General features: G+C 35.5%; 2 protein-coding genes across 2 annotated transcripts in view; one reads left to right on the forward strand and one right to left on the reverse strand.

Annotated features, from left to right (window-relative positions):
* The window catches only part of PLCZ1 (phospholipase C, zeta 1), a 54,055-nt gene extending 31,890 nt beyond the window's left edge, over positions 1-22,165 (reverse strand). Inside the window, exons 1-5 of the mRNA XM_009707821.1 lie at positions 22,001-22,165; positions 17,971-18,205; positions 9,185-9,386; positions 7,455-7,599; positions 4,021-4,173 (exon numbers count right to left, since the gene is read on the reverse strand). Of these exons, the coding sequence (XP_009706123.1) occupies positions 4,021-4,173; positions 7,455-7,599; positions 9,185-9,386; positions 17,971-18,205; positions 22,001-22,165 (900 nt within the window). The remainder of the gene's footprint in view (positions 1-4,020; positions 4,174-7,454; positions 7,600-9,184; positions 9,387-17,970; positions 18,206-22,000) is intronic.
* Positions 22,166-22,342: 177 nt separating this feature from the next.
* CAPZA3 (capping protein (actin filament) muscle Z-line, alpha 3) lies at positions 22,343-23,788 on the forward strand. Its single transcript, XM_009707822.1, is given in 3 exon segments — positions 22,343-22,533; positions 22,685-23,651; positions 23,654-23,788. Coding segments are annotated over 3 exon segments (1,293 nt in total).
* Positions 23,789-24,363: the final 575 nt, after the last annotated feature.

A 24,363-nucleotide genomic window follows, 5' to 3' on the forward strand; every position in this document is an offset into this window, starting at 1 on the left:
GGTAAAGCACTGTAACTCTAATCCAAATATCTTAGTGTTGGTGTTGTTCAGCCAGGAGAAGAGAAGGCTCTGGGGAGACCTTAGATCAGCTTTCCAGTACCTAAAGGGGTCCTACAAGAAAGCTGGGGAGGGACTTTTTACAAAGGCGTGTCGTGATAGCACAAGGGGCAATGGCTTTAAACTGGAAGAGGGAAGATTTAGATTAGTAACAAGGAAGAAATTCTTCACCGTGAGGGTGGTGAAGCACTGGAACAGGTTGCCCAGAGAAGTTGTGGATGCCCCATCCCTGGAAGTGTTCAAGGCCAGGTTGGATGGGGCTTTGAGCAACCTGGTCTAGTGGGAGATGTCCCTGCCCATTGCAAGGGGATTGGAACTAGATGGTTTTTAAGGTCCCTTCCAACCAAACCATTCTATGATTCTATCTATATACACACACATAGTAAATTGACTTGAAGTACATTCACCTTAATACTGAGTTACTTTAGTGTGACGTTCATATTCATTTATAATCAAGATAAGTAAATATTTTAGCATATAAGCAATTTACCACCTATTTTAATTTTGCTTTAATGTAAGACAGTGTAACAGTCTAAAAAAGAAGCAACACTGAAGAAAACATCATTTTAAATTAATACTTAGAACATACTTTAAAAGCATATCCAATAAAACATGCTAAGGAAAAAGCTAATAAACTAGGAGAAAGGAAAGTATATTGGCCACAGAACATGCTGAACAGAACTCTAGAAAGAAAACTTAAGATTTGTTAGTAGACTAAATTAGAGTGTACAATGATTTCTTTTAAAAAATGTTGCTTTTTGCTATCATTTCTATTTCTTTTTTTATTTCAATATTCAATGAAAGATACAGGTTCACATATAAATACAGATGAGTTACACAGGAAAGTTTCAAAAGAGGAAACTAATTTCAAAGCTTTCTTTTTGTTACATATGAATATGATAGAGAGATACAGTTTTCTGATACAACTTTTGCTAGTAGAAGTACTCATGTAGGCAGGTAAACCACTTCCCTCGAGTGCATTATACGAGTTATCAGGCTATTGGTCATATCAGCCCCTATGCAAGTGTATTTACTGTGTTTGAGCCATGCCATTCAACACATCATTCTGTTGAACCAATCTTATATCTGAGCAATTGCAATGAACTTTAATCATCCTGACACTATATTTTGTTAGACTTCTACTAGAAATCAGAAGACTGTCATGTTTAAAGAACAATGCCTTTATTCTGTTACTGGTGTTAACATTTCTGATAGAATTTTCTTCCTGGGATGGCTTTACCAGTTGGGTTCCTATAGAATAATACCAGATGCGACAGCTTTTTCCCTATTACTGCTAGTGCTCCACTTGAAAAAAAGGGGGAACAGTAATTGATATAGGTAAAAACTAATTTTTTTTTTTTTTTTTTTTTTTACACTAACTGAGAATCCTTCTCACAAACAGTATTTTAAATTCATCATTTACGGTTCTATAACACTTCTTTTGCATTGCTTAAGTAAAGCAGGCTTAATACTAATTTCAGCATCTGGCTCACTCAAATGATAATGAATTTACAGAGGCCTTGAACATGTACAAGGTCGCAAGCTCTAAGGATATGATGCTACTAAACTCCTTTTGAACATGGACCAGATGTGGTTCTTCAAAAAGATGCCAACCAAAAATCAAGCTTACTACTCTATTTGCAAATTTAGTCATAACTACATATTTCCATTGCAAAATAAAATCTTAATGATTTTTCTTACATGCTTGATCAGAGCAGCTAAGAGAAATGCAGATGACCCTAATCCTTGTTCATTCTCAATGTAACGATTTATTAAATTCAGACTTCTGTAAATCAGCTGAGGACACTGGTATTATTTAGGTAACTCTTACGTCTTACATAGACGAGGAATCCATCTCACATAACTTTAAAGATTGAAAGTTCAACAGAATGAATCTCACCTGAACAGTATACATTTAAGTGAGAAATAAGAATGGAACCCAGCAATGTTTTTCCAGGTAAAATTTCTACAGAGCTGACTTATGAAAACTCTAAGCTATGGAAATATGAAGTGTGAATTCCCTATAACAAACTAAACATATGTTAAGGGACATATCTCATAGAAGGTAGTATTTTTAAGTATGTGAGTCAGTGACTCCATCATTCAGATGCGTTACACTAATTTTGTGTTTACTACAGAGGACATATGAGCCTTGGACATGTATTAGACTGAATGCAGCTATGCATTGAGAAGCTTTAAAACAAACCCTCATGTTTAATACAATCTATATTTTTTCTAATTTACAGAACAGTTTTCAAGGTTGCAAAGTGATATTGGACAGTGTGATATAAAAAATATAATGCTATAATCTAAAAAATACTTTGGCTTACCGAGAAATTTATTGAGATGTATTAAATATATTTACGACAACATTGCTATGAAAATGTAACAGTATAGTAATACTTTAGCATGTCCTTTGGACATACCACTTCAAAATTTTTTTTCCATAACAAATGTTTTATAAAAATATATCTCTTTATGTGTTCTTTCCTTATGACAGCCTTGCCTCCCCACATTTTTATTTATATTGTTCCTTTTTCAGTTACTGTAAAAAAAAGGTATAAAATACATATCACTGATAACAGTGACAAGCCTAAATAACTATTTTGTATGTACGCATGTATTTGTGTTACAAGAGATTAAAAAAATCTTTTGTCCTTGAAAGAAAATTATGTGCAAGGACTGGAACAATGGGAATTTATTTGTTTTAGTTTGCAGTAAAATTTTCAACACCCATCTAATTGCCTTTTGTGTCTTCATATCCCAGTGATCTCAAGCCACCAGCTGAGAAACACTGCCTTAGGGAGAAACACACTGACAAAGAGAATGATTTTGCAGTAACAGAACTCGATGAAATAGTTCCATCAACATTGTTATTGACAAAAAAAATGCAGATTCAGGTTTCCATTTCAGTAACATGTTTAAATTTCAGGAAATTCTTTCAGTCTAAGGAACAAAAAATAAATTCACAGAAAACAGATACACTAACTTGTTTAAAATGAAGATTTTTCGATTTTGTTTCAAAGCGTGTTTAAAAAATTATACTTTGTTTCCTCTTTTAAAACTAAAACACTGGAAGAGTCATTTCAGAGAAAAGGAAAAGAAGAGAGGAGAGGAAGAAATTGTTCAGTTTAACTTCAAAATGTTGACTTTACAGGTGAACAGAAACTTTGAAGATGTTCATTATAACACAATGTTTCAATAACTTGAAATTTCCAAAATTAAATTAATCAGGTGTTTGCATAGCTCTCAGACTCAGACTTCAGATTCACTAGTACTTCTACAGTCTTGGTCAAGTCATTCCTTTTGTATAAATCTACCCTCTTCAAAGGCAAATGCTCTTTTCTGTGTCTACCAAGTCTCCTACATAGGACTACTGTAGATGAACCACACTATGATAACTTAATTCATATTAAGTAATAGTTTACTTTTTAAAAAAATCTGTATAATTTCAGTGTCGCTACTCAGTTTTTGATATGCAGGTTCATTCAGTGTTAGTAAGTATGGTTCAAAATAACAAGACACAGTACTACAGTTGCCATGTTTCCATATAAAATAAACTGCAACCCACAAACTTTACCTAACTGTATTTGTATATAAAATAAAATTTTCAATGCATCCAAAGCACCAGAACTTGGTTTGATCTAAACTGCAAGCTCTAAGGCTTTGCAAAATAGTTAGTATGTTTGCTTTTAACAAATATATGCTTCAGCATTGTACTGAAAACAATTTTCCTTTCAACAAAAACATCCATACCAATCCACATGATTAATTTTTGCTTTTTCTGTTTTCTTTATCATTTCATCTGAGTTTTGTGTTAATTATTTTTTGTTACTATCTGAAGTCTATTTCAGACACCAGATGAGCAGCTTCATAAATTCAGTTTCAGAAGATAAAAAAAAAAAAAAAATAAAATGAGATTTTTTTTTCCCTGTCTTTCAGAGAAAAATGCAATGTTATTACCTCAGGAGAAGGTAGCTGAGTCACCACTGTATCACCAATTGTTGAAGAAAGAAGTTTGTCACCTAGAATAGTTTCTAAACACTCTGCCATTACATCCTGTTGCTTAGGGCTGCAGTGGTTTTCCAAAGACAGTACAACTGGATAGTCAGAAGCCTGCAAGTATAATTTAAAGGTTTTTGTTATTAATAAATCAGAAGAGGATTACTTAATTTCCCAAAATATCTAACAAAATTCCCCTTGGTAATCTGTATTTTATTTTATTTTCAAAACTTTCAGAATATAGGTTAATTGTGTTCATAACCTGACACAACTGAAGAACCAAAATCTACAGAAAAGAGAAAGTACAGTTGAAGAAGAAAAAAAGTATCCTCAGGAAGTTAAGGGAGGGTTAAAACAGGGCTAGACATATACAGAGTTGAAAAAAAACAACTAGGGAAATCAAATGAAGATCAGTTAAGAAGGACACAATACTTAAAGAAATCAGCTAATATCTGTCATTATCTTTGGAAAGTGCATATTAAAGTGTATTTGTCACATAATCCACAGAAAATCATTTATCAGAGGCATTTAACATACTAATTAATATTGGATATAAAGAAAGTAGAGAGAAAGAAAGTGTCAAATCAGCCAAAAATTAGGCTGATCCAAATGCACAGGACAGAGTACAACCTGGAAGCAAAAAGCAGAATTTCTCACAGAGTTAATGGCTCAGCTGATACACAGAGCTTCTGAAGAATGATGCATTGGCTACTGTGTGTCTGAAACAGCTCTCAACAAATGAACTTACAAAGAAAAAAAGAATTACAATGTCATCTGCCAAAAATGGAGGATAGAGTAAGACCTTCCAAACACACTAAAGCATAAAAAATAATTTAGGTTGATTTCAAAGGAGAGTTAAAACAGTCCGAATTCTAAAAACATCAGTGTTGACCATTTTGTTGCTTTTCAAAATTAAAGAAATCTTCATCTCTTCAGACCTAATGTCTGGTCTTTCTTCTGCACCTAAAGGTTATATCACAACTGCTCTGAAATTCTGTTGACTAACAGGGAATTATCACACTGGGTAGATGAATTTTTTATAAATAATGATTAAATTTTGTGAAAAATAATTTCAAAAAGGGGAAATAAGGAAAAAGAAAAATAGAAAACAAAAATTATTGCAATTTTCATGTACCTATAGGAAGAATTTGGAAGTTTTGACACAATTGTATACCTTTAAAGTGACATCTGACATATTTTAGTGATAGTTCCTTTAGTGGCTGGCATTCTATTTTAAAGAACAATGAAAAAACACTGACAAGGCAAACTGTAGCCCCCAGATTAGTGTGACACATTTATAACATTTCTTTGCTCTGTGGGGGAGTGTTTTCCATACAAAATTTCCTCCATTGTTTACACAGATTCATTATGAGAAGAAAGAATTGGTTTGGTTTGTTTTTAAAAGTTAAAATCAGATTCTAAAACACAATTGACAAAGTAAACCAGGATTAAATGCCTTTTGCTTCAATTTATGACAGATTTTAATTTATTACATTTCAAGTTGACAGTATCCTTAAAATCTGCTCTGAAATCATTGCCTTCACATGAACAAGCTATGCATATTTTTTATAATATAGAATCATAGAATAGTTTGGTTGGAAGCGACCTTAAAGATCACCTAGTTCCAACCCCCTTGCCATGGGCAGGGACACCTCCCACTAGACCAGGTTGCCCAAAGCCCCATCCAACCTGGCCTTGAACACTTCCAGGGATGGGGCATCCACAACTTCTCTGGGCAACCTGTTCCAGTGCCTCACCACCCCCACAATGAGTAGTTTCTTCCTTATATCTAATCTAAATCTAAACCTTGTCCTGTCACTGCATGAACTTGTCAAAAGTCCCTCCCCAGCTTTCTTGTAGGCCCCTTTAGGTACTGGCAGGCTGCTCTAAGGTCTCCCCAGAGCCTTCTCTTCTCCTGGCTGAACAACCCCAACACTCTCAGCCTGTCTTCACAGGAGAGGTGCTCTAGGCCTCTGATTATCTTCATGACCTCCTCTGGACTCACTCCAACAGGTCCACGTCCTTCTTGTGTTGTGGGCCCCAAACCTTACTCATCATAGTACTCAAGTAAGACAGGTGAATCATAGGAAATTGAATAAAAATTAGAGAATAGCTCTAACAAGACAGGTCCATTTAGACTGTGTCAATAAATCTCATAAGTTGCCAGTAATATTGGTGACTACTAAAAACAAATACTCTGAATAAAATCTTTGATTGGGCAGGACGTAAGCTGTCAATTTTTAAGGGAAGTATCATTTTGTGTTCACCCTGGTTTTCCATCTTGCCCCTGAGCATTTGCTATTGATCACTAATTGAAGTGCACCTTAGCCTGGATAGACGTCTGGTACGAACCATTACCTATTGTGATTTTATCATTTTACTGTAACTTCTGCCTGTTAAATGAAGTTGGTATTATAGCTACATACAGTATGCTGTGTATTAGCAAAACCAGGAGTTATATCTAATGGGTTGTGAAGAACAGTGGAATAAAACCATATTTTTGTTCTCACTATCTTTTAAAATCAACCACTAATTAAATTTTATAGAGAGATCAGAACAGAAAAAATATAACTTTGCTTAATTCTGAGAAGGCTGTAAATTTACATGTATGAAAAAATCCATCTAAATGTATGATCATAGGTGTGTATATTCATACACATAACGCTGGCCTGAATAGATGAGTTATCTTAATAGTCATTCAGGACTTCATTTGAGCAGGAGTTTTGCCAGAAATCTATAAAAAAGTCTGAGACAGTGCCAAAAGCACTCCAGCTTTCGTTGTTTTGCCTGAGATAGGCAGAAGGGACACCGCCGTAATGAGTCATCTGACAAAAAGACAGCACTAGATGGTAACCTTGATCAGGCCTTGAATTCAAAATAGAGAGAGGAAATGTAAAACAGAGTAAGTCTCAAACTCGGCTATAATCTAAAAGTTTTCTCTATTGCATAAATTCAAGCATAGGATATAAGATAGAATGATAGGAACAGAAGAACAAGTGAAGTAAAAAAAATTAAAAGATATAAAGGAGGAGTAAAACATCAGACTGATTCTGAAGTAGTTGTTCACTTTGTATTCAGTCTTTGCTTAAATGACCTCAGGTGAGAATTTCACCTAACAAGCTGAGTAAGATCTGCTTTCCTTGCACCAAGTTTGATCTATTACCCTTATCAGCAAAATATGTTTACCATTCCTTAAATAATATTTAAAATATATTTAAAAATATATTAAGAACACACAGAACAATTTTCCCATAATTTATTTAAACAATGCCCACTGTCACAAGCACTGTCTCTGCTTCATATTTTATTACCCTGGAGAATCTCTGACACCAACCATGTAGAGCTACCATCACATTTTAACCAACAAATATATATACATATATACATATACATACCACAAACGCATACTTGTTTATCACTTGAATCACAGAACGAAATGGAATTTTGCTTGTTAAAGTGTGACCATGATACACAACAGGTTCATTGTTTGAGCCATCCCAGCAGTCAATTTCCAGGCAACGACATCCTTTTAAGAGAGCACTTCAAAAGAACAAAAGAAAGCATTTTACAGTCAAAAGAAATATACCATACTTTCTTATACAAGCTGTATTTCTGATTACAAGCACATTGAATAATTACAAAAACCCCTACTTTTTCATCACAAAAAAAAGAAATCCTGTAGAATTATACAGATATGAGATGGAGCTATATTTTCTGTGTTTATCTTAGGCGTGTTAAGTAATAAACTTTATTATAGCATTAGGAGTAGGAAGGATTATCTGAATAACCTTTGTTAAGAGACTAAAAATGAAGGTCAAAGACTTAAATGAAAGAATTTTGGAATGATGGCAAATTGCTGCTTAAAATAGAAGAAGAAAAGTTTGAAAGTTTTTTATTACTATTCCAGGATTTGCTTACATGTTTGAGAATCATTATACTTAAAAACAACAGCATCACACTTACAGAATCACGTTGTGCTTGGTCTTTACATAATTTAGTTGTTCTCCCTCTACCTTATTTCTAAAAGGGAGCGCTAAAGTTTCTCAGACATCTTAAATTTACTCTGGTTTAATTTTTAATATGTTAATGGCACCCTTTAAAGGTCTTAGGTTTCTAATATTTGTCTTGTTACTAATTTAAACATTTCTTGTAGACTACATTACTTAATTACCAATGTGTCTTTTACATGCCGCCCTTTACATGCTAAAAATATCTCAGAGACACTTCTAGCTTATTTTAGCATTTTATATTTTCCTTACACAAATAGTAGACAAAGAAGAAGAGAGGAGGTTTTATACCCTCTTTGCAATTACTTTAAGCAATGTAGTATTAATGTCATATCATTTTAAATACTGTTAGGAATAAATTCACTAGTGTTTCTTGTGGTTGTATGCCATTGTAGAATACCTGAACTTTTTGATTTTGGTTATTCCATGGATAGATGATGGTTCCAACTGCTTTCACTTCACTAAAGTAGTAAAAAGTAATAGGAATGCTGGACACCTCTCTTCCAAATTCTTCATACTTTCTGTCCCCTCTCTGTATTGCCTTTACTGCATAACCCATTTTCAAATCATTTCCTCTAAATATGTCTTGGCAATAAGACATCCTGGTTTCCTTCTCCTCAAATTTTCTTCTTCCTCCTGGCTACTATAGTGCCCACATTTTTTTGTTGCTGTTTCTAAACTGACCCCATTGCAACACAGACTGATCACAGATATCCTTGACATACTCCACTGTACTGTGTCCTTATGTCCTGTATATTGATCAGATCAGAGTTTGCCCAGGAATTTTACATTTATTTCAGGGAGTTATTTACTTTTGCATGGCATGTTGAGATTAAAAACTGATTTGATCATATACTGTGCAGCATACTATAGATTTCATTTGCTGCGAGGTTGATTTTTTGAGATGTAAGTGAAAAAATAAATTGTTTCCAGACTAGGATCAGATGGTTTGGCAAATATATTGAAAAATGTACACACAAAATAAAATACTACCACATTTTCTACTTCTATCTGTGATGGTTTTGTTCCTTATTGCCAAGCAGGATTATATGTGACCTAGTATTCACTAAAAAGAAGACAAAGAATGTTTAAAATATTAGAAAACAATAACTAAATACCTGGTATATCCCCACAAATGACTGGGCCCTATTAGCTGGTCAGATATCAAGTAGGTGTTGTGAGAAGATGAAATAAAATAGTCACATAATGGTCGGTTCATATCTTGGTAGACAGTCCTGTGATCCCTTTTAAATATTGAACAGTCTTCTGAGCTTAGGTACCTTACAAATCCTTCAAATGACATATGCCTTCTTTTCCTCACTGAACAAAAAAGAGAAAACAAAAAAATTCTGGTGTGAAGCTGAACTGATGGTTATATCTGTGTACTTTCAATAACTTTTAATAGTCAACTCTGAACATTGCTAAAGGTTATACAGCGTAACACTTTCCTGCAATTTTAAAATTCATAACAAACATTATAAACACAAACATCAGATGTGTGCAATTCTGGAGCTGAATTGCTGTGGTTCAAAATTATGAGAGGAAATAAATATGTTCCAATATTTTTATTCTTCTATGGATACAAGTAAGAAGAGTTTGCAGCAGTCCTAATTAAATATAAAGGAAAATATTTGTTGTTTAGTTTTGGAAAGTAACATGCCGGTCAATGCACGAAGAGAATCTTCTTTTCTCTGTAGAAAGAACAGGAATTGTTCTCCAAAATGACAGTCAGAGACTTAAAATAATCTTGCAGAACTATGATTCCTAGCACCAAATATCTTCCTCAGTGGTGGAAAATTCCAGATAAATATTGATGAAATAATGTTTAAATTAGAGGTATTTGAAATAAAAATAGCATCTTAATAAAATAAATAACTGCCCACAAAGATGAATTGCAAAATCAAGCTTATTATATTACTGCATCTATAACAAAATGTGTGAATTTCCTCCATATCAGTGATAGTCATCCCATTTGTTTTGGTTTTAACTGATTTAATGACAAACAGATCCATTATACTGCCAACTGCTGCTCCAATGTCACGCTTCAAATGTAATAATTTTACAAATGATATAATCTCAGAATTCAGCTTTGCTTCAAAACATAACATAGTTTGAATCAGTCAGGGATTTTGTTCAGTTTTGGCTCTAAAATAACCTTATTATTGTCACTAGTGATAATTAAGCAGTAAATAATCCAAGATTACTTTCTGTTAATGATAACTTAGAGGTCAATCTATACAAGCTTTTGACGGAAAAAAACCCCACAACACCACAACCTTTCTGACCTGTTAATTCTCAATACCGCCAGAAGAATCATAATTTATAGGATAGAATTGCAATTATCCATCTTTAGTATGTGTACAGACTGGAAGTTTTCTATCTGAATGAGAATTTATGAAAATCATTCTGATGATAGTAACAGAAAGAAAATAATTATTTCTAAACTACACAGCTTTTTGAACTAGAAAACTTTGCAATGTTTTAAAATGCTAAATAGAAATAGAAAAAAGGATAAAGGCCCTCCAGACTGCATACATATATGCACTGTTGTCCTTAACCATATAAATGTTATTTCTATCAGAAGTCTATCGAAGCTATTCTTAAAGATTTCCATGGATGAAGAATCCACAGACATCCTAGTAATCTCATTTCAGCACCTAAGTAACCTTATTGTTAGAAAGTTTTCCACAATGTTACCCTGAAACTTCCTTGCTGTCCAAAATACTTGTTCTGTTTTGTACTATTCCTCTCCTTTTTTTCTCACAGTCTAATGCACATATGAAGACTGCTATTACACTTCCCCTCATTCCACTGTTTTCCAGAAGAAACAAATCCGATTAGTTCATCTTTCTGTTTAGGTTAGATTTTCTTAGACTTCTGATAATTTTCATCATTCTTCTACAACTCTTTCCATCTGTTGAACTTCCTTCTTGATGTTTCATGTCCTAAATGGAATGTAGTGCTGCTTCTTATTGAACTTCACTCTGCTTTTCTATATCACGTATTTGCCAAGATCACTTTGGCTTCTCATCTTGTTCCCTATTATACTTGAAGTTCTGGTGTCAAAAAATAATTTCTATTCCATCATCTAGCTTAGCAATGACATAACTGAAGTCTAGCTCCCAACACAATGCTCAGTGAAACTGTAGATTGATGTAGCCTTTCATTTTGACTCTAAGTCATTGATGACTAACTTCTCAGAATAATTTTCTAATGAGTTGCCTAAGTAACATGTAGTTATTTTGCCTGCTTCCTCGATTTGCTTTTTAGAATGCAAGACAGTGTTAAAAAGTATGATTTTTTTCTTCTATCCATCAGTGCTGTTACTCTCTGATAGAAGAAAACCAGATACTATTTCTTAATGGAATGTCCTGACAAACTGTTATTCATCCTTACTGTCTTAGAGATGATTACATAGTCATTATTTGTTCCGTTTTTTTCCTGGTAACTGACTGGTGCCTAGTTCCTTGGATGTTCCCTTTCTAAAACAGATATTACATTTGATCTTTCCCAGTCTTTCAATTCATCATCCATTCTCCACGTGTTTTCAAAGGTAACTTGTATTAGGCAAGCTTGTTACAGTCAATTTTCTAAGAACTCAGATTTGTTAACCTGTCTTCACTGATCTGATTAAGTCATTTAAGCATGTCCTACCCTGTGTTTTCTCCATATTTGTCACTGACATCTTACTCTGGTCTCATTAATAACATTAGCCACCTGATTGTACTTAGGTAGTGCATCAAGAATTTCCTTGGTCTTTCTTTTAACTAACATACTTGCAGAATGTCTCTGCTACCCTGATGACTCTTGACAGTTGGATCTTACTTAGTATCTTGACCTTTTTGATTTATCCACATGCACGTTACATTATTTTATACTTGTAGCAATAGGATTAAGTTTCTACTTTCTGAGTCTTTAAAAACCATGTTGAATATTTTTACATGTTACTCAAAACAGAATATATTTACATGTTGCTCAAAACAGAATACATTCATCCTGTATGCTTTATCTATAACAAATTACATGAATTGTAGACTGAATTCCTTTGAAGAGAAGGCTTTTCATCAACAGTATCTGGTTTTCATTTCTGATTATTTTTCATGCTCTCTATATTTCTCTGTGAAATTATAAGTTAGGCCAGTAACTTTTTTTAAATTTTTTTTATTTACTAACAATTCTTACTTTTTTTTTTTACATTTATCTTTTAAATTAGTGAAAAATACTGACTTTCCAAAGTTTTGCTTATTTTCTGAATTATTTTTGATGCTTTCCTGGCTGCTCTTGTCATGGTTAAAAGATAACTACAGTGTCTTCAAGAGGAGAAGTTATGTTTAGATAAGTATGCTCTTGACCATAAACCCCTAAAAGTGAAAACATTATAAAGTAAATTTCTAAATTATACATTATAAACATTATAACATAAAAAAGCGGTGAAAAGATACTAAGGCTTCACATTTCTTCCCTAGAGGAACCTCAGTCTTTTTCTCCATTGGGATCCTTTAGCAGTAGTTATTGTGCAGACTTATCCATTTGGCGTCGAAAGAAAAACAGAAAGCAAGAAAATATTTCCATCTTCTTGTAGGTTCTTGCTGTTTACAAAGTTCAATGCTTTTTTCTTGCTCTCCCCTTTTGGATAGTCTGTTTCACCATTTAAGGCTGGGCCGATACTTAAAGCAGCTGGCAGATGCTCTCAGTTAACCCTGTCCTTTCCCAGAAGGGGAAGGAGAGGAGAAAAGGGAGAGAGACTTATGGGTTGGAAAGTTAAAACTACTTCAATGAAACAATAACAATGAAGAAAAGTATAAAGAATATTAATAATGATACTACTAGTAATGGAAATAGGCATATACAAAACCAACACTGAACTTCCTGACAATCATTACCGGATCTCATGCCGTGCCTCAGTGGCTTGCAGTGCTCATGCGGCAGGGAGGGCACCAGGATGTCCCAGACAGGACTCCGCAGCAGACAGGAACCAGATTCAGGAATGCACTGATTGGTATCGGAGGCAGGAGAGAGAGCAGAGTCCGAAAAGGATACCAACCATGAAGGAAAGAGAGCTGGACCCTGTGATCCCTGAGCTTTATATTGACTATCCACATGGATGGGATGGAATACTGCATTGGCCAGTCCTTGGTCACCTGACCTGTCTGCAGCTTCCCACAGGTGCAACCCTTTTACATATCCCCACTCTCGAACCACAAGAGAGCCTGCAGGGAACAAGCACATACATGGGCCTTTCTGCATAACAGTCCTGCTTCTACCCCAGCAACAACTGCAAACATCAAGCACCATCAGCTCTAAAAGCAGGCACCACCTGAAAAGCATGTAGTCAGCTTCACAGAGTGCAGTTACTTAGAAGAAATTTAACTAAAGGAAAATCTACTGAAAAGAGAATTGGTTCTGTCTTAGCCAAACCAGGACAGTCTGGAATACAGTTTATTAATAATAGTCTAGTTTTCCAAACATAACTACAAAAAAAAAAACACACCACCGTTTTTTCCCATTACTCCAGTTAAGGTAAATTCCAGCTCTGCCATTTATAGAAATACTGCCATATCAGAGAGGAATTACAGATATAAGCTGAGTATTTGAAAAACTTGGATTACATTATATGCCTATGCCTTTTAGCGTTTTTTACATTCTACTTTCTTATTTATCCTGGAACTTCTTCAAAAGTATTTTTCTTTCTTTATGGAAATTAAAAATGAAAGTTTTCATATTTGCTGCCCTGAAGGGACTGAGGCCTGTGGATGATGCACGCTGAGGCAGATGAAACAAGTAAGGAAGAAGTAGCAAAAGAAAAGTGTGACAAAGGTGGAGAGGCAGAAAGAAATCACTGCATTGACCACAACCTCCTGCAATGCCTATTTCCTCACTGAAGGGAAGGGCTACAACCTACAGCAATAACAAGGTGGGAGAAGAGATGTCTGGATGGAAGTTGAGCCTGGGAAATGAGGAGAAAGACATTTTCCCTGTTCTTAAATGTGTGTGTTCTTTGTTTCCTAATAGCCAAATTAGTAATTGAATGTTTATGTTACCTGGCCACTAGAGATATTGAAAAGGGTACAAATATGTCAGCTGGGAATTTTAGGGGTGAACTCATGAGAAATACTTGCAATCAGAGACAAGGGTATTACTCTGCTATATTGGAAGAAGGAAGATTTCAGTAATTGTTAAAAATATCAAATAATAGTGGCCTCGAGGCAGAAACATTATCGGTTGGAATTTCATACTATGAAATTTGGCTACTTAATGTCAGACTAAAACATTTATACCCTAAGTGAACAGTAAAGGCAGAAACATTTCCTTGGCTAAAGTAAGAATAGAGTTATAGCTTTTCTACTCTAAGATTATGTTCTAGGGAGTCTATTTTCCACCTGACACACACTTGTAACTAATACTAGTGCATATTGGAATAAAGTATCTGTCTGAGATGCAGTATAGTTTTCTAAGGGCTTGCATCTTCTAATCAATTGCCGCTTCCTGGTGAAAACTTTTCCTAAAATTGGATATTTACATGCTCTTTCACACATCTGAATTCTTGGGTCTCATAAATCCAGCTTCAGCCATTGTCTTAGTTGAGATTTTTAAATCATGTTTCTTCTTTCACACAAGTTTTTGAGAGATCTGTAGGAATTTGACTGAGGTTTCTACTCTGTTAAATTAGGTTTACATTGGCCAATGGGATCAAAAGTTCTCTTCTGCAAATGCATGCTCTCCCTCTTGCGCTGTCTCTCTCTCACACACACACACACACATGAAAAAACAAGTTTAAAAGTATGTATATCCTAAGAATAAACTGAAGATTTTTTTTTTGATTCAGAAATACATTCTTGATTACTCAAATTCTTTATCTGACAGAATAACCAAGCTTATGTTGTTATCTACAAGTAAATAGTAAGTGTAACAAAGTAAGCAAGTTTTTCAAGACAGGATTGTATTTTTGACCTGGTTTTGTTCTGCCTAGTGGGAAAACAGAGACAGGAGACAAGTCTTTGAACGGCACTACACTGTAAATAATAGTGGGGTGCAACTTCTTATCCTCACTGTGCCTCTAATCCTATCCGTGCAAATACTGAATAATAAGCAATACTTTTTTTTAAAAAGAGATATATACCAAACTTTAAAAAAATTAACATGCATTTGGTTGGCATGTTTTCTTCAATCTCATTTAATGACTCAAGACTTTGATTCAAAATTAATTAAATGGAGAAATAATTGAATATTCGTGTAGAAAAAAATTGACATTTAGACGTTAGTAAGACAAAACTGTCAAGTGTGAATCACATATTCACCTCTTTTATGATCAATTCCATAAAATGGTTGCTTCAACCAAAAATGCAAGCTTTAGCACACATACACAAAAAAATCTCTTAATGCAGCATTTTGCCTTTAGACATTTAAATCATACAATAAAAATGGAAGGGTAATGTATTCCATACTGTTCCTGAACTAGCTGCAGTACCCTCAGAGAGTAGAGTTATCCAGCTCGATAGCATTGAAAAGTCTTCTCTCTCTGCACAAAAATGTTAGGGATGCACTAAATGTTACAGACAGACGTACCAACATTGTATATAAAATCTAGTCACTGTTTTCATCTTAATCCTGACATACTAATGCTATCAAGTTTATCAGATAATGGTTCTATTAGCAAACCAGTCAACCAAGTGTCAAAATCTGCCCTTTTCGCTTTCTGCAATACACAGAACAAGGATGGCAGATGAGTCCAACATATCATCCTGATGAAGAATGTTCTATAACAAATTCAATATGACAGTTACACAAAATGGTTTAATGAATCAGCTATCATATCAATCATAACTGGAACTTTCCAATAAATATGTTTGAATGGGAGTATTAGTTCAATCAAAGGAGCATGAACAATACAGCTATTATTTCATGCAGTAAGATTATTTCCAATTACAAGACAATTTTATCACAGATGAAGAAACAAACAAGAATTTGGTTCAGCATCTGAAATTTAAACCAGACATTAAACTAAAACTATAGAAACTTTAGTTAATGTTTACAAATGTGTTTTCTAACTGACTAAAGATTCTTTATTGATTAACCACTTTATAGCTATTAACTTTCCCATCAAAATAGGTAACTCAAAACAAAAATAAACTTTTAAACTGTGAACTTATTATATAATTAATTAGTAAACATAATAGTTCTCAGAAAGAGTAGAATATATTTAGTAAAGTATGTTCTAATTTGAAAGACAACCTCAGAGGGTAATGGCATAAAGAATCAAAGGTCACAGTGAGTGACTCCTAATGAAACACCAAACGTCTTCTGTTTCTTGTTGACAGAGTGAGCCAGTTTGTTCTTTCCACCACAGTGGGAATGATCAGAATAGATATTCCAGGGTTATTATCCCAAAAGCAAGATCTTCTCCTTCTTGGGTTTATTTTTCTTACCCAGTTATCAATTCTGCCCATTATCAAAGACTGGAAACCAAAGGAAACTAACAAAGTTATACATCTGAGGTTCATGTTCCAATACAGTGCAGTTAGCTCTGATTTCCTTTTCTTAGATTAGTTGCAAATTTTGCCTCAAGTTGTGTTCAGTGAAACTCAGCAGAAATGTTACAGGACAACTCGAAGCAGCCTTCAGTAGCTGAGGAATACACATATTACAGGTTTAGTAAATCTCCACTCATCGCAGAGTTCTCATGATTCAGAAAGGGCGATCAGGCATCAGTGAATATCTTACACAGTCCTGCTTCTGCAAGTAAATCAAGGGGACATATAGGTCTTCAAGTCTGCAGGGGAGAGGGTGTGCATTATCACCAAATGACTTGAGAGAAGACAGTGTAATAAGCAGACAAGCAAAATGGCATATAAGAACCCCAAGAAAAATAAAGTGAAAAATGGTTTGTAAGAACCAACAGAGAGTTGAAGAACAGAATATATAGGAGGACAAGGGAAAAAGATAAATGAATGACAGAGAAAAGAAGAGAACAGAGAAAGGAGAGCACCATGAAAGTAAATAAATTAAAACACAGAAAGAAAAACATAATAAATACATAAAAAGTAAGACAAGGCTTTTAATATAATAAATGTATGAGGATTTTGAATAATGGTTTCAGAATATTATTTTTATGACATTAAACACTCATCAAAATACAACTGGAGCCTTTCCTTTAAAACAAAATGGCAACCACAAACAAACCCTTCCATGGTAACTAAACAAAGAAGAAAATACGAGCTTTGTAGGTATGCCTGACTCAGTAGGAAGAGCTCACTGGTTAGAAAAATATTTAATCCGCAAAATATTACTGAGATCTGGAAGAATCCAACCTGAGCTCCAGGTTCTAGACTGAATTACCAGTGCTAGCTCCTTAGATAGCTTCCTTCTGCTGCAAGAACAATGTCATGGATTTACTGAGGTAGTGTGAAAGTGAAATAGCATAAGAAGGAAACTATAGAACTACTAGTCAAAGTGTGGGCAGGCTACAAGGGAGGAATATAGAAACACTGCTCAGGCATGACAAAATGGTGTTCCGAAAGTCAAAGCACAACCAGAATTGAAACTGGCAAGGGACATCAGTGGCAACATGGAGTACTTTTCCTGCTGCATTGGCTATGTTTTTAAAAAGGAGTAAGTGGGCCTGCTGTTGAATAGGGCAGGTGATTTAGAGATGGCAAACACAGAGAATACTAAAGCACACAGTGCTGTCTTTTTCTCAGTCTTCATCAACAATGTGTAGGCTTTGTGCCTTTTGTACAAGTGCTTACAAAAGAGATCATACAACCTATATAATTATCATTGCTTACATTAGTTTTCTTTAAAATTCAATTTGCATAGTTAGATGAGTATTCAAAAATATTAACACAGTCACTGACAGAAGCACAATAAATAAGAGCTAGAAATCAAATATTTAGACTATGCATACCTTCTTCAATGGGTTCATACTTCAAAATAATTTCTAAGGCAGCTGTTTCAGAAGCTTCAGTTTCAAATTGTCCTCTTTTGAGAAAGTCAGTGAGCTGGTTGTCAGTTAGAATTTTGGAGTCTGGAGAGTATGTACGGAAAAGTTCATGAAATTCAAGTCTGTGTACAATAGTTTGATAAATTGCCCTGAAGTCTTCTATGCCAATCATATGTTCCCTCCGTTTGTCAACTACTTTCTGGAAAAAAGAAAAATCAAGACAGTCAATACAAAGATAAGCAATGATAGAATGATACATACAAAACACTGTATTATAACTGATCATAAGAGCAAGAACAATAGAGAAAATCTCAGGCAACAGTGACTGCAATAAATTATCAAATTACATTCTTCTACTTCTATATGCAACTTTTAGATTTGACTTTGTGTGCTAAAAATATTTTATACAGATTAAAATGTACTATATGACATAATTAGTATCTAAGTAATTACATTTCTATATAACGCATATGCATTATTAAAACACATTATATAAAAGCTCTAAAATGCTATGCAGTAAAATAAATGTACACTATAAAAATTATCAAGTGGAAAATATATTTAATATAATACCTCTCCAAAAGCAATTTAAACCATATTGTAAATCCTGTCAGTTAAATTTACATACAACACACAGCAAACAGTAATCTAAAAAATGAAATAAAGATGATAAAATTATCATGAGATCCAAGCCTTTTAATACATCAAATAAGAAACACTATTAAAGTTTGGAGACAAGATACTTTATACTAACCTATGACACCATGTTCTATTCTTAACAAGTCAGAATGTTAACTCAGATTAATTATTCACACTGTCAGAATTCTTAAATTGTAAGCTTGTTTTCATAGAGCTTACAAAATGTTAGCACATTAATTAATTTCAGTGTTTCAGTATAAAAGCCACTAGAAAAATCAAAAGGGCAAAAGAATTTGAGCAGAATAATACTTTTTTACCATTTCTGTCATTTACATTTTTCTCAGGCTTCACAATTTTATTTATCCTTTAAAATTTTCTACATCAAATATGTAATTCTGAAAGTGAAATATAGATGTTTCTAACATTTTAGCTTGTATTATTCTTAAAAATTGCCAAATTAAGAGAAACTTAGGAAATTTACTGACAAAATTACCCACAAAAATCATAAATAAATGGCAATTCATTGCCTCATTGATTATCAGTGTAAGTTGATAAAAATTCATAATTGTTGCCTCCTTAAACTGAGACTACCAAAGAGGCTAAATTTCAGCATCCAAAAACATGGCAGCTATTATGGTTGGTACAGCTTCACCAAAAGTGTCCATAAAGTTGAAATGGTTTACTTGAGCTCTGGCTGCTCTTTGATGAAGACTTTTTGTTACTAGTAAATTAGATTAGTTTTGAAGAGATATCGTAAAAACTAAAAGCTTAATGATACATTATCAGCTTCTTCCTATGCAGTACAGTTCCTAGTAAGAGATGTACAACAATAAAAGAATACATTAGATGACCAAAACAAGTACCAAAGAAAATTTCATGAGGAGTTCTAGTCAAAAATTTTACAAATCAGTACCGAAGTATCTGCTTTGAATTTGTGAAAGAGAAAACAACTCAATACGAATGCTACCAATAGACATTTCATTACTGCTTGCGAAATCCCACATTTAAGCTTGATATCCTCAATCTAGTTTTAAACATCTTTAAGAAAACTGCAAATTTACTCATAACTGTTAAATAGAAAAAGAAAATACCAACTTATTTTGGAATTAAACAATCTATCAGGACTTGGGAGATGTTCACTTAGGCATTAGCACAAAGTGAAGTTGGGCAAAAAATCAAATTTTTTATCTCAGTTGCCTCTTGAGGAAATATAGGTAATAATACCCCACAGGAAAGCTTTTCAAATTAAAGTGAGGAAAATTATGTCGATATAAAAAAATAAAGTTTGTTATAAAATTTTTGTTGGTAGATCTTTATTATTCTTTTTATTAATGCACATCAAATCTTTGTTATTCAGGAAAAGAAGTATCTCAACAAAGAGTTAGTCTTGAGAGGAATTATATGAAAATGTATTATTCCTTGAAAATCTTAAAGTTCATAATTCTGATATTGCACAAAGGAATGTTACAGTAAAATAAATTCAAACAGAATAGACAAGTTAAAGCAGATTATTCTTTTAAAACTATGTTTTCTATAAAATTGATTTTGTCATGTATAACCGTTCGATTAACTATTGATGTATAGTTACTGACAATGATGCCAGTAAGATTTCCTTCCAGACTGCTTTGCATTTTTACATATTATTACACTGATGAACAATTTGAGCCCCAAAACTACTGCATATACTCAACTTTCTCTTAAATAGCAAAGAATACTTGACAGTACCTAGATCAGACTGTTAAGTATATTATATTGTTGAATATAACTAGATCAGGCTTGTTCTATGCAGGTAATTCCCTCAAATAATTACTCTCTTCTCTACCCACAACTGATCATCTCTCTCAAATTTCTGTCAGAAAGCAAAGCAGGTGGAAAATAAAGGAAACAATGCGAAATAGTTTCAAGTTCTCATGAGAATCTCAGGGTTGGCAATTCTCTCCATGCAGTTCAAGTTCAAAAACCACAGGCAGCCTCTTTAGCAAGGGTTGAGTTCACACTGCCAGTTGTACCTTGGCTTGACAAGGCAGAGAACAATGAGAGAGGAACAAGACAGAGTGAGAAATCTTAATGTCTTCCCTCTGCCTGCTTGCCTGTCAGCATGGTGTGACCTAAAAGTTTCTAATTTGCCATAGTTAATTCCCCTCTGTTGAATCTGGACAGAATCACCCAGCTGGTTACAAAATTCTCAAAGAAATCACATATATATCTAGCCACTTGGCCTCATTCCCTTAGGAAAACAGCTTTACCAGCTATTTTTGGTTAAAAAATGAGCTAAAAAGAAAAAACAGATATCTTTTGAGTAATTACTAGAGAGGAGCTCAAATAATTGAGTCCAAAGGCACTTAATTTTGCAGTATTTGCTCATTGGGGCTGCATCCACTGGATAGTAGCTTGCTTACCTATACTAAATTAACTTATTATTTAATAAGTCAAATTTCTAGCTATACCATAGAAATCTCTTAAATATTGCATATCTCAAGGCCACATCCTTTCCTAGGGGTTAAAGTGCAATTCCTATCCACTCAGGCACATCTCTTAAACACTTCAGAGTAGAGTTATAGTGGAAAATTGGATGAACAACCGTGCTGGATCTATGTTGACCTGAAGCCTGAGCAGATCAGACAACTCCATACCGTCCTCCTGGCAAAAGGATTTTTAGAAAGTCACTCTAATGGCTCTGCCCAGCATCAGACAGGCATGTCTGGGCTCATTAGCTTGATCACAGAAGCAGCTGGATGGTATGAAACCAGAATGTTTTAATTTTTTTCGAGTAAAAGCCATGTTACAAAAAAGTTGGGAATCAAGACCTACATATTTTCCATCACCCTACACTATTTCAGTGGGGTGAAAAGATGGTGTTACTTGGGTGTCAGTGTCTTCTCCCAAGTAACAAGTGATGGGACAAGAGCAAATGGCGTCAAGTTGCGCCAGGGGAGGTTTAGATTGGATATTAGGAAAAATTTCTTCACCAAAAGGGTTGTCAAGCATTGCAACAGGCTGCCCAGGGAAGTGGTTGAGTCATCATCCATGGAGGTATTTAAAAGATGTGTACATGTGGCGCTTAGGGACATGGTTTAGTGGTGGACTTGGCAGTACTAGGTTAATGGTTGGACTCAATGATCTTAAAGGTCTTTTCCAACCTAAATGATTCTGTGATTCTGATGCAACCACTCAGTTATCTATTTTACACAGAAACAAAAAACCTGAATGAGGCAAATTACTTGCTGATTTTGCACACCCCACTAGCATGAAATTCACTTCTCAAAACATTAATTTTAACAAGTCAGCAAATAGAAGACATGTATGTAACTGGACTTCTAAATGTATTTAAGTGCTTAATCTACATATTACTCACCTTGAAAACATGTTTTACATGTGCGAAATCATAAGGTATTTGTAGTTTTTCAAGCAGCTTCGCTGTGCTGTCTAAATCAATCTTCCCAGTCCTGAAATCATTCTGAATGACGGACAAAAGCCACGTATGAGAGATCAGGTTAAGGAAACATCTGGCCCATGTCATTACCTTTTAATAAGGGGCAGAGGGGGAAAAGTTTGATTTTTTTAAACCTAAAAAGCTTGCACTTTGCTTTTCTCACACTCTAGAACACACTTATCTTATGATTTCTGAGAAAGCAGCAGGCTCTGAGGCATGCAGGAAGACATTTTTGTTCTGTGCCCAGAGACTCTAAGGGCAAAGATGACAAAAAGGGCCAGAGAAAGAGAACGGAAGGGTGCGAAGGAAGGCTGCCCCAGGCCCTCCCTTGCCACCCAGATGGGGGGTCCCATGCTGCACAGGCTGGACCCAGGCTGCGGGGGAAAGAGGCATGCAAGAGGAGATCACACAAAAACCGTTGTCGCAGGGCAGGTAGAGGAAAGGAGGAGGAGGAGGTAGAGCAGGAGGAGGATATCTGTTCTCCATGGTGGCTCCGCAGCGCCTGCTCCGGTTTCTTCACTGCAGTGGCATCGGCAGCATTTAGCAGGACGTCACCTCAGGTTGCTCTGGTTCCTGGTGTGGCTCTTTCGTTACCCTCGTATCCAGGCACCCTCTCAGCTCCGCCCGCAACATTGGCCCCCCACCAGCACTGCCCCAGTGCCACTGTGAGGTCACAAACTGTGGGGCCTGCCACCACTCCCCCCCCACCCCGGCCCCTGCCGTCATCTTGTGCCTTTTCCCTCGAGCACAAAGTAGCCCACGTGTCCTCCCTTTGCCTGCAGTTTCCCACCCTTTGGATAGGCCTCACCTCCAGCAGGTAAGCGAGGCAGGAGCTGCACAAGCCAGAGAAGGTGTCTCCATTTGCAGCCTACTGCACCAGTCTCCTCCTGGGGAGTTTGGCCAGGTTGTCTGAGATCTCCCTGCTCTGGCCCAAGATGACAAACTGGTGAGGCAGGAGGCTGCCTGCGTGAGGGTCTGTCACAACAAGAATGACTTCACCCCCATCCAAATAAATGGGCACACTGTGCTACTAACCCATCACAACAGCTTAGAGGGAAACCGCTTCTTTAACCCTCAGGACAAATTCTCTTTCGAGTTTGACCACCTGTGTGGGGCAACCAGCAAACCCCAACTGCATGGTGTGATGCTAGATGAGGGGGAGCTATGGTGACAGGCCCTCCACAAAGGCTTGAAGGCCTACGTGAGCTGCTGCTTTCCTGTAGGGAACTGCTGTGTGTTCAAAAAAAGCCGGGGGAAGAGGCAGCTGTTTGTGGCCTGCATGGAGGCTCATCAGTACCAGCTTTCAAATCACTGAAACAGCCTTTGGAAGTCTGACTGGACTTGTGCCCTGACTCCATTTACCACTCATGTTATAGGGATCTTTCTCCTCCAGATACACTGCTTCAGAGATGCCAGCCTCCATGTAACTGTCAGCAAGTCTGTGAGTGAGACTCTAAATGTGATAGACCAAAGTCAGTTTGCCACAGATTTTGTGAAATTTGTGAAAGCTGAGGACACCAAGTTTCATATTGCCATTCTGGAAAACATTCAGGCTTTGTCAGAGGATATATGGGGGAAAAAAATCTGTGGAGGAAACTCCCTGTTACTCACATTTTTATGAACTGGAATAAACTATTGAATCCTCAGCATCTGAACACCAATGCCTCCAGTATAGAAGTGCCTTCACGCTTACTGAAACACACTATTTGATATGGTGGCCTAAGTAAAAAAAAAAGGAAGACAAAGACAAAATGGGGGTGTTTAGTGGATTTATTTCTGGATTATTCAGGAGAGTGCAGAAAATTTCATCAGTTAATCATTCCTTTGAAAACAATTCAGGTCTGTAGTGACTGGAAATAATTTGAAGTATGTTTTTTATTTTCTTCATGTACTTTTCAGCTGCTTTTAGAGGTAATAGTAATGGTCAAAATGTCAAAGGCAGTACAGTGCTACAGATAAGCCAGAAAGCAAACTCTTACTTTTCTTTGTAATTGTACCCAACTTTATATTCACTTATGTAACTTCATACTATATGTAGCATTGGTTAAAAGGAAATTGGTAAGGTAGGTTGGCAAAGATACTGAGGCATTATTTCCAGATTTTTTCATTGAGACTGAAACCCAGGAAATTCAGCCTTCAGGCTTTGCTTGTGCATACCTCTCTGTGTGCACAAGCGGTATCCCTAACATAATCACATGAACAGAGGGAGGTCAGTACACAGAAGGAACACATTTCTTATAGCTAGTGCAGAAGATATTTCGGGACTACCCAGGGGTGTATGCTGG

The sequence above is a fragment of the Cariama cristata genome, unplaced genomic scaffold (assembly GCF_000690535.1).
Source record: "Cariama cristata isolate BGI_N322 unplaced genomic scaffold, ASM69053v1 scaffold3109, whole genome shotgun sequence".
In the NCBI taxonomy this organism is placed as follows: domain Eukaryota; kingdom Metazoa; phylum Chordata; class Aves; order Cariamiformes; family Cariamidae; genus Cariama; species Cariama cristata.